The following is an 11,238-nucleotide window of genomic DNA, read 5'->3' on the forward strand; positions in this document are numbered from 1 at the left end:
ATAATACATTTTAAAAAGCTTTCTAAGACAGTAGATACAATGGACACAAGTTAATTCTAAATCTTCAGCCCTTATGTACATCATATGCACAAATATTTGAGCTATAATACACAATCAAGACCCACCCCCAAAGCTTCTGTCATACTATTATGCAAAGCACAGCCATGCTAATTTCTAGATATAAACCATAATTCCACATCTACAAAACAAAAGTAGAATTAGTGGCAGTTTATTGCCTTATACAAATTTAACCAACATGGCAACCATACCAAAGGAATTAAAACATTTTCAGGACATATGTACAGACTGTACATTTGAGAAACATTTGAACAATAAAAACGCAAGAACAATCTTTGCATTATGAATTAAACTAAACACATGGGTTGAAACCATCAATGCATCAAATGGGATTACAAAGGCACTTCCCTACCCAACATAGGAAATGACAATCTGCAGCCTAGAGGGAGGTTGAAAAAAGAGTGCTCAACTACTGCACAATCTCAACTTTAAGAAAAAAATAAGCAGGATTTAATCAAAGATTTATAGGATTCAATGTGATCCACTTTTCATTGAGTTCACACAGTCTCATCTTTGTTTTTATGTTGCTTTTCTTGGCTCTCTCGTTCTGTACTTTGGCTCCTTCTACGATCATGTTTGTCTGAATGGTCCTTGCTATCACTGTGATCATGTTTAAGGGATCGTTCTTTGCTTCTACTACGCTTTCGGGATCTCTCTTTGCTGGGACTGTGGTCTCGTTTTCTGGACTTTTCAACACTATCGGTTCTTCCTCTGCTTCCACTTCTACTTCGTTTATTTGATTTATCTTTACTTTCATTTTTATGTTTACTTAATTTCTCCTTGCTCCTGCTTCTACTGTGCTTACCTGTATTCTTACTTCTACTCCTACTCCTGTGCTTCCTCTCCCTGCTTCGGCTTCTGCTATGTTTTCTGTCTTTTTTGGAATCTTTCTTATCATCCCTGTGCTTCTTTTCATCCTTGTCATCTTTGTGTCTTTTCTCTTCTATTTCACCCTTACTTTTCCTGTCTTTTGACCGTTCCCTCGATCTCTCTCTTTCATTACCCTTTTCCTTGTCATAGTCTCTATCTTTTTTCCTGCTTCGTTCATTTTCTTTCTCCCGCTCTCTATCCCTGTCTCTTCTATCTCCCTTTCTATCACGACTTCGACTACGGCTTCTGTGTCTCTCTCTGCTTCTGCTTCGCCTCCGCTCTAATGCACGATCAGTACTTCGTGATCTTCGCCTTTCTTTTTCTTTCTCCTTAGCTTCACGTTCTAATCTCTGCCGTTCTCTCTCCCGTTCTAGTTCTCTATCAAAACTAGATGATCCATGGCCTTCCCGATGATGACTTCTGCTTCTGGATCTTCTAGGAGACCTCCTGGGGCTCACAGACCTTCTTGGAGACCTACATGAAAAATAAAGGGATTTACAAGTTGAAATTTTTAACAATGAGCTCTCTGGATTTTTCCAGATTGTGTTTTATGAATCTTCACGTTCCACATGCTAGCCTTAATTGCCAAACATTACACATTTATTTCAATATCATTTCATTAGTTTATTCATTAGTATTACCATCAATCAACTCTTTTGATTGATTGGTTTAGAAACATTAGTTGTCCCAGCAAAGGTAGGACACTATTTTTTCTGATAATACAGAGTGTAAGGCACTAGATATTGGCTTTTACAATTGCACTATTTTGAAAAGATAATGTATAACCTTGAACGTCTACGCTCTGCATGTCGGTCTACTTCTTCCACTCCCTCCTTGGCATCCTTCTTGATTTTTCTAGGTCTGGTTTTTATTTGCTGATCAATGTTTTTCTGGACTGGCACAGGAATTCTTGGAAACAATGTTGAAAACCATTCGAGCTTAGTAAGAAAGGAACGAAGCATCTCCCCAATGGTCATAACACAACCCCCACCTGCCTTCACATCCAGGTCCTACAAAACACAAAGAAAAAATATCCTGACCGTCAAAAAAGTTCTTTGCTTAATTTAAACAAATGCTGATATATTTATTGCCATCTTGAAGTCTCATAATTATGAAAATTTACTTGTTTCACACTTTAATAAATGTTCTTGAAAAAATTCCAATTCTTGTACCCTTTGGATTTGGCAATAAATGTTACAGATAGGGAGTGGGACTTAATACACATGCATGCAGGTCCATAGAAAGCCTGCAGCCATCTGGATGTTAAGGGACTGTCTCAATGAACAGATTAAGGTGTAATCCTCTTACTCTGTCTAGTTGAATGATATGATCTTGTATCTTATTTAAATGCTACAAAACTGAGAATTTCTTTGTAAGACTATATTTAATACCTCATTTTATGGGTGCATGACTGTACATAGTGATAGCCAACACTGTGGCCTATCCACATAAGAACTACTTCATTTCCTGTCTACAAATGATCATATAGAAAGTTGTAATACAAAATGGCGTCCTAACAAAATTGGAAGCAATAGCAAACCAACTGCCATGAAGCAGTGAGGTTTCTAATTTAGAAATATGTAAAAAAATAAATAAATGAACAAATAATTGGAAACGCATAATCCATGATGACCATTGTCTCTGAAAAGGGTCATTACCGCATGAAGGCCTTCTTGCTATGCCCTCTCACAGCTCAGGACATGTTAGTCAGCTATTGTCAAGTCCCAAACCTATAGTGCAAGCACACAAGGAAAGTGAGATTTGTTATCTAAACATGAAGAGAAAATCTAAATGTAAAACTGCTTGCACTCACACACATTTAAGTGTTCAGATATACAGTATTTCCAAATATAATCGTTGCACAGAGATCTAAAGAAGAAAACAATGAGTTAGCTTAAATGTAGCACCTCGCGAGTATCTACATGGTTAAACAGAACAAACATTAGAAGCATTTAGAAAAATAACCGTGGAACAGAAAGAGGCCTTCTGTTACAGGAAAGTGTGACAATGTTGAACAGCTTCAACATATTAGATTTATGGACTAGAGAAAAAACTTGAGGTTAAAATTATCCTTCTTATAAATGTTTACCGTATCTTTAAATGAGTTTGTGCAACATTGGCAAAAAAATGCATATGAACCAGCTGTAAGCACTTCCTCCTACATAAAGAAGTCCTGGGGAAGCAGCAGAGAAAGACTGCTTCTAATGCTTCCTCTAACATACAGTTTGGAGAGATAGGAGACATGAATGTATGCTGCTATTCAAAATATTAGAGCAAAAATTGTGTAGTATGTCATATGTATAAACTAAAAGTAGGGCCTTTAATAGTAAAGACACCAATTAAGGCCTGCAAGTTCACTCATTTTCTTGTTCAACTTGTCCTATGAATTAAGTAGCTTGTAGGACACTGGAATTGAAGCCTCCCCCAAAAAAGTTACAGGGCAGCACTTTATAGAAATATAGTTAATGTTCACATCCAAGAATTAAAGTAGCACCCACTTGGGGGGGGATGCTAACTATTAATTATGAAATCACCCCACAACTGAATTCTTAATTAAGGAATATTTTGAGCACATTACAAATATACAATAACACAGGTTTACCTGGATTAACAAATGTCTCCTTTGTACTGTATTTGATGCTTAGTATGAAAGTAGCTGTGTAAAATAAATATACTGTGTTGTAGTCATGCGTATGTATTACACTGCATTTTTATTAAAAATAGGGCTTTCCTGTAAACATGAAGTTTGATATTTCTTGTAATACAGGGTGTTAGTCTCAACCAGTCAAAGAAAATATGTTCTTAAATCTAGTAAATAACTTAAGACTCAAACTCAGTAAATACTACATATTACTGCAATTTGAGGATTGTGTATTTCAATCCTCTAACCCTAGAAATGTGTTACATATGCTCCCACTCAATTTTTCTAGCTAGGAATTTGGGGATAAGGGACAACAATAATTCCCATAACACACTATTTTCTCATTCTCCCTCCCTACTGCATAATAATGCAATCCGTTTGACTGAAGGAGTTCGGAACTTAGCACTTAAAATTGCCTCTTGTTACTCCATGGATCAACAGGAATGTTCATCAGACAAGTACAGGTGGCACCATCCTACCCAGTAATTAAGCTGTTCGCTTCTGGTTAGTGAAGTTTAGTTTCTAGTGACTTGGGATATAATAGCCACAGAAATGAGCCGATAAAGTTTTGCTGTAAAATGGTTGATCCCAATCACACACCTCTCTCCATCCGAAGTACAAGATTAATTTTTTCAATAATACACAATACATACATTTAGGAGCCTAATCTTTCAAACGCATTTTTGAAAGTCCTGGCCATAAACTCTTATTTATTGTGATCTGTTTAACATATCCTTTTCTCTCCCCCTTTTTTAAAAAAGGTGTAACAGTATAGAGTATAAAGCCATTAGAGACAACACTATGCAGCCCAAAGGTCTCACCCTAAAAGAATTTATTTAAACTTTTTTCACATCAGTTTCTAACATATGTCATAAGTTTAAAACAATCATTAGTCTTAGCCAGTGGAAAATTCAATTAAATCTTTTGATAACAAAAAACAAAGTTTGTTTCCAGATCAGACCTACTCCCCACATTAATCTATTAATGTAATTAAATTAAAAGAAAATCACAACTTGAAGATGCTCAAACTACAGGAAAATGTATCAACATTTTTAATCTAAAAAAGCAGCATGAAAGGAAACAAAAGAAAACAAAGTATTACCCTCGCCGACATACCTCTTCATCATCAAGGAACGATTCAAACCAGTCCCATAGATCAGTAGGAGGCTGTGTGTACCTTGAAGTACAAAGAGAATGTGTAAATTTAATACAATTTTCTGTGTATTAAACTAGTTTATAGTTAAATACATTGCTACTCACCTAATATACATAAATCCAAGAGCCCTAATGTACGGAGAATCTGTGTGTGTAATGAGGCCCATCACTTGCTTACGAGTGAGTTTTAGAGTAAATAATTTGTATAGCAGGCAAAAAGCTGTAGACACAATTCCTCCAGTTCCAACACCTCGCACCTTTAGTGACAGAAAAAAGATATACCAGATGTTTAACATAGCCAGTCGCCAAAATATTACTCCAGATTTTCAGTGGCAGAAGAACCTAAAAAGAATGAAGCTTTTCCATTGGAGAAAAGCAAGACTATTACTGCTTGCCTCCCCAAACTCACATCCTTCAGAGTCAAAGGGGGTATCTCAGTCCTCTGTAATTTGGAAATTTGTCATCTACATTCTGATCCAATACTCAAGTCTCATGTGTAGACAAGACTGGGACATTTCACAGGTGATTATACAGGTGATTATTTACCACACAAAAGTATTAAGGAAGGCACGTACTTCTACTTACCCCTCCGCACATCCCTGTCTGTCCTGCTGTTTTTCTGCTCCCTTTCTCCCATGGTTCAACATGTGTAACCTGAAAGTGCAAAAAAGATTACTATCACAGCCATCATATTTAGCTTCACAGATTATCTACAAGTACATAAAACAATCATCACGTGCCCAAATAAATACAGTTAAGTTCATAAAAAAATTTCCTAAACCAATTTTCAGTAGGTCTCATCAATGCATACCAAATTAAAGGCAAGCTGGATACTTCAGCAAACAAACGTTACTCAAGATTTTAATAATCTTTCCTTAAAAGCTTAAAAAAAAAAAAAAAAGTCAAAGTAAGTAACTGTTTTTATATTGCACTGCAGTCTCCCCCAAGTATTTATCTGGGGATAAAAACAATCATTACTATGGTCAATGCTGACTAATTCCACTTAAACATACTATTAGCATTATGCTTGTTAATAGAGCATTTTAGTCTGTGGTACTTACTGCACATGACTATGGGGTACATACTCCACTACTTACGCAGTTTAATAAGAGATTAATATTTTCTTATTCTCTCCTCGTTATAACCTAAATCTAAGACAATGAGAAAAAACAACTATGAACTGTAATATTTTAATCTAAAAAGCTAATGGCTTTTTTGTAGATTGTGATGATTCTCTCAGATAACGACCTGCTCTGCATACTAAACAATAATGGCAGATTTAGTTTTATGAAGGGTTTTAGCATAGTTCAAGTACATCTTAAAACAAGATTAGATGATCAGTGCTAGAACTAAGTTGACCAATACCAGCCTTGGACTCTTGTAATGAGAGTCAGACACAAAGATCTGCTCAAGTTACATTAGAAACTGAGCAATCCATAGAGGAGGAAGTAATCACTTGATTACACAGGTATGTAAATTTTATAAACTCATCAATTTAATATGGGTCAGTTTCACTACCTGGTTTTGAAACTGGAAGACAAAAATCCACTGGTCTTACACTGATGCTGTGTAATGCTCGAGTCCAAATATAAAATGGTAAAATTTTACTTCACTTTACACTTCAGAATTAGGGTTGTCAAGTGATTTAAAAAATTAATCGCGATTAATCACACTTTTAAACAATAGAATACCATTTATTTAAATATTTTGGGATGTTTTCTATATTTTCAAATATTTATTTCAATTACAACACAGAATACAAAGTGTACAGTGCTCACTTTATATTTATTACGAATATTTGCACTGTAAAAAAAACAAAAGAAATAGTATTTTTCAATTCACCTAATACAAGTACTGAGGTGTAATCTCTTTATCATGAAAGTGCAACTTACAGATGTAGGGGTTTTTTTTGTTACATAACTTCACTCAAAAAACAATGTAAAACTTTAGAGCCTACACGTCCAATTAGTCCTACTTCTTGTTCAGCCAATCGCTCAAACAAGTTTGTTTACATTTGCAGAAGATAATGCTGTCTGCTTCTTGTTTACAATGTCACCTGAAAGTGAGAACAGGCATTTGCATGGCACTATTGTAGCCGGCATCGAAGGATATTTATGTGCCAGATACGCTAAAGATTCATATGCCTCTTCATGCTTCGGCCATTGTTTCAGAGGACATGCTTCCATGCTGATGACGCTCGTTTAGAAAAAAAAGTTAATTAAATTTGTGACTGAACTCCTTGGGGGAGTATTGTATGTTTCCTGCTGTTTTACCTTCATTCTGCCATATATTTCATATTATAGCAGTCTCAGATGATGACCCAGCACATGTTGTTCGTTTTAAGAACACTTTTACTGCAAATTTGACAAAACACAAAGAAGATACCAATGTAAAACTTCTAAAGCAGCTGATCCAAGATTTAAGAATCTGAAGTGCCTTCCAAAATCTGAGAGGGATGAGGTGTGGAGCATGCTTTTAGAAGTCTTAAAACAGCAACACTGATGCGGAAACTACAGAACCCGAACCACCAAAAAAAATAATAATAAAATTAAAAAAAAAAAAATCAATCCTCTGTTGGTGGTATCTGACTTAGATGATGAAAATGCATCAGTCTGCACTGCTTTGGATAGTTATTGATCAGAACCTGTCATCAGCATGGACGCATGTCCTCTGGAATGGTGGTTGAAGCATCAAGAGATATATGAATCTTTAGTGCATCTGGCACGTAAATATCTTTCAATGCCGGCTACAATAGTGCCATGCAAACGCCTGTTCTCACTTTCAGGTGACAATGTGAACAAGAAGCAGGCAGCATTTTCTTCTGCAAATGTAAACAAACTTGTTTGAGCGATTGGCTGAACAAGAAGTAGGACTAATTGGATGTGTAGGCTCTAAAGTTTTACATTGTTTTGTTTTTGAGTGAAGTTATGTAACAAAAAACCCTACATCCGTAAGTTGCACTTTCATGATAAAGAGATTGATTGCACTTCCGTACTTAGTATTTTTCAGTTCACCTAATACATTTCTTTTGTTTATTTGTGCAAATATCTTGTTTATTTGTAATCAAAAATAACAAAGTGAGCACTGTACACTTTGTATTCTGTGTTGTAATATAAATCAATACATTTGAAAAATGTAGAAAAACATCCAAAAATATTTAATAAATTTCAATTGGTATGCAATTAACAGTGTGATTAATCACAATTAACTTTTTTGAATTAATCACGAGTTAACTATGATTAAATCAACAGCCCTACTCAGAATTATTTAAGAGAACCTGTGAAATAAAACTTTGAATACATGCATAAAGCATGCTGAAATCCAATGAAGTAGTCCAAGGTTTATCTTACAGTCAAACAGCTAAATTACTGTTGACAGTAGCCATCTTGCTAAAAATGTGAACTTGTCTCATACCAATAATATGGAAACCCATTCAACCTGCTTTATCACATACATCCTACATACTACCAGCAGCACATTTGAAGAGCTCAGAAATACCAAGTACCATATAAATTATACTGAAAGAATATTTCATATTATTCATTGTGAATTGTACCTTTTATCTCACACAGCAAGGCACTAATGGGCTGAATAAAGTAGTTCTTTTTTCAGTCAAAGGACAAGAACCAAATAATAAACACTGAACACAAAAAGATGTTCTTCAAATTTGATTTGTATTACAGAAGTGGCTAATGGCCCCAACCAAAACTAGGGCCCTGTTGTGCTAGGGATTGTACAAACATGTAATAGGAGACAGTCCAGATCCTGATGCATGTGCTTAACTTGATGGGACCACTCAGAGTGCCTAAAGTTGAGTGTGTGCAGGATCAGTACCTAATTGTGTAAAACAGTAGGAGAAAGGAAGTGCACCAGTTTAGAGAGCGGAACTGAAACACACACATATTAGGGGATAGATTTTAAAATTAACTAATTCGGGCATCTAAACAGAGGCCAGATTTTGAGTAGTGCTCAACAGCCAGTAGTTCAGAGCGTGACTCCAGGTCAGTTTTGCCAATAGCTCAGCACCCAACATGATGAAATCATAAAAATTTGACTATTTTGGTGCCAAAATGGGAATAGAACTCTTTTGAAAAATGGGGCCATAAGTGATTTGACCACTATTACTCAGAAAGTGTGTGACAAAGCAGAGAATTAAATCCAAATATTTTGCACTCAATCTACTGCGCCCCAGTGTCTCATCCACAAAAAACATTCTTTTTAATCACACCCACTTTACATGTAAATGCCAGGTAAGAATTCTGTTAGTTTCAATCCAACTAAGAACCTCTATGCCATAAACATCTAAATATTTTTAAATATCAGGAGTACCATTTCTGTGTGTCAAATTAATCTACTAGATATTTTTATTGAAAGAAGAATGGAAAATATTATTTCCTTTAAAGGTTTTCACAGATTGAAGTTAAATAACCACCAAGGGTCCAAAACTACAGAACACACTGCTTTTCAACATGAATATGCAAACTATTTCAACTACCCTAATTAAACTTTAGAGAGTATTTAATTTAGTACAAAGCAATTTATATGTACTAATTTTAAAATATTTTGGAATATATCTAAAAGGTGACTATGTAAAACAACACCTTCTCATTCCAGATATGCTATTCAGTATTTAATCTCAATGTAGGTGACAAAAATAGTCTTTACATCCTTCCACTTCTATTAGTCCTACACTTTTCAACACAGCTCTAGGAAAGTGAAATGGGCTCTGTTACTTCTTCAGCATCAACAGGATTGTTTATTGAATCCCATTTGATTATTCCTATGCAATCTCACTGACTGTAATGAGTAACACATGTAATTGGGAACAATAATCTGGCCTCCAGAATCTGTGTTACTGGAAATTATGCATGATAAGGAAAGAGTCCATCTTGACTCTCAAGAGACTAGGTTGAGTTAACAGCACTCTAGCATTTAGGGAAAAATGCCATCCTCTTTAACCAGTAAACTGAGCAAACCTGATACAGAAATAATCGAGACACAAACATGGAATCCCACACAGCTATTATTACAGAATCACTCGAGAACACTATTCTTTAAGCAATGAACTTACCCATGAATAATATTTTAAGCCAAACAAGAAAGTACTATATTTATAGTGACAACGGAACTGAGGAGTAGGGTCAATACACGCCAAAAGAGTGTCAATATTTTCCAGAGTACAAATGATTGAAAACGGCCTAAATAACCCTAAACTTGTACACATTAGCAGGACAATGCATGTAATTGTGTTGATGAGCATTAATTTTGCATACCTCTACCTGGTACCCTGGCTTGATGGAAGCCTCGCAGCAAGACTGATTCAATCCTGCTAACGAAACAAGAACTGAGACAAGGATGCACCGAGGAGTTCATTTATCTCCCCAGCACAGCCAGACTAATGCCAACAGCAGCACTATAATCTGATCTCGTTTCAATACCTGGATGCCCCAATCTCTAACTGGAAAGGAAGGCCGCATGCAAGCTCCTACTGGGACCGTTGACTGGCACCGCCATCCCTTTTACACCCCAGCAGTACAACGTCCTAGCAATCGCTAGGTGGTGGGGGCTGGCCATGCCCCCTGGAAAAGGGGCACAAATTGAGGAGATTCCTATGCTCTGCGCACTGAGCAGACAGGCTCCCTTTCGGAGACGTACGCTCGTGCTTCAACCGCTGCATATGGTTTTTACAGCCTCCTACTCACCGTGTTCACGGACTCGGCTCCACGCGCCCTTGTGCGGGAAGACCGCGGATCCCCGCGCCCAGGGCCCTGAGGAGAAGCTGCGAGCGGCCATTTCATCCCCGCAGCGCTGACACAGCCCCCGCGCCCACCGTTCCGCTCAGCACGGGAACGCTCCACTCGCTCTCGCGGGGGCCGCGCCACTGAGCCCGGCTAGGCGCAGGAGGCAGCCCCTGCCCAAGCGCAGGGAAGGAGGATGCCGCTCACTGCAGGGTCGAGATAAAGGACAAGGGGACCCCGCCACCCGGAGCGAGGGCGAGCAGGGAGGAACCCGCAGGCCGGAAGCGCCCCCAGTCCCACACCAGACCCGCTCCCCCGAAGGAAACGGGCAGCACGCAGACCAGGGGGAAGGCCTCGGGGGCAGCCAGCCGGCCCGGGCCCCAAGCCGCTTCCACGATGGGCCCTCCCCGCCCCCGTTGGCCTCACCTTGAAGTAGATCTCGTCCACCACCTCGTGGTAGGTCTTGAGCTCGTAGAGCTGCACCTTGAAGTAGGGCGAGGAGAGGATGTTGGTGAGGATCATGGGGTTCAGGTTCATGGTCTTCTCGTTCCCCCACAGCGGCAGCACGTTGCCCTGCTTGCCCGAGGCCGCCGGTTTGGGGGCCCCGCTCTGGAGCGGCGGCTGGGCCGGCGGGACGGATCCGGCCTGGTGCTGGGCCGCCTGCTGCTGCTGGCAGTTGCCGGCGCCTACCGCGGGGCTATTGTTGGCCATTGTGCCACGGCGGCTCAGTGCTCCGGCCGGGGCAGGGGACTGACT

General features: G+C 38.5%; 1 protein-coding gene across 1 annotated transcript; it reads right to left on the reverse strand.

Moving 5' to 3' along the window:
* Nucleotides 1-213: 213 nt before the first annotated feature.
* LOC113407420 (pre-mRNA-splicing factor 38B) lies at nt 214-11,238 on the reverse strand. The gene is made up of 6 exons (XM_026655919.2): nt 10,909-11,238; nt 5,330-5,398; nt 4,850-5,001; nt 4,706-4,766; nt 1,735-1,958; nt 214-1,422 (listed from the first exon to the last, which is right to left on the reverse strand). The coding sequence occupies exons 1-6, from the start codon at nt 11,191-11,193 to the stop codon at nt 576-578; spliced, it is 1,638 nt and encodes a 545-aa protein (XP_026511704.1). The 5' UTR covers nt 11,194-11,238; the 3' UTR covers nt 214-575.

The sequence above is a fragment of the Terrapene carolina genome, unplaced genomic scaffold, assembly GCF_002925995.2.
Source record: "Terrapene carolina triunguis isolate 2854851 unplaced genomic scaffold, T_m_triunguis-2.0 Scaffold211, whole genome shotgun sequence".
NCBI lineage: Eukaryota > Metazoa > Chordata > Testudines > Emydidae > Terrapene > Terrapene triunguis.

Coding starts and splice junctions, on each gene's coding strand:
- LOC113407420 (XM_026655919.2), bottom strand. CDS start 11,193: ATGGCCAACAATAGCCCCGCGGTAGGCGCCGGCAACTGCCAGCAGCAG. Junction 1,959..4,705: donor CGTTCCTTGATGATGAAGAG/GTATGTCGGCGA, acceptor TGTGTTTTGTAG/GACCTGGATGTGAAGGCAGG. Junction 1,423..1,734: donor GCAGAGCGTAGACGTTCAAG/GTTATACATTAT, acceptor TTTTTCATGTAG/GTCTCCAAGAAGGTCTGTGA.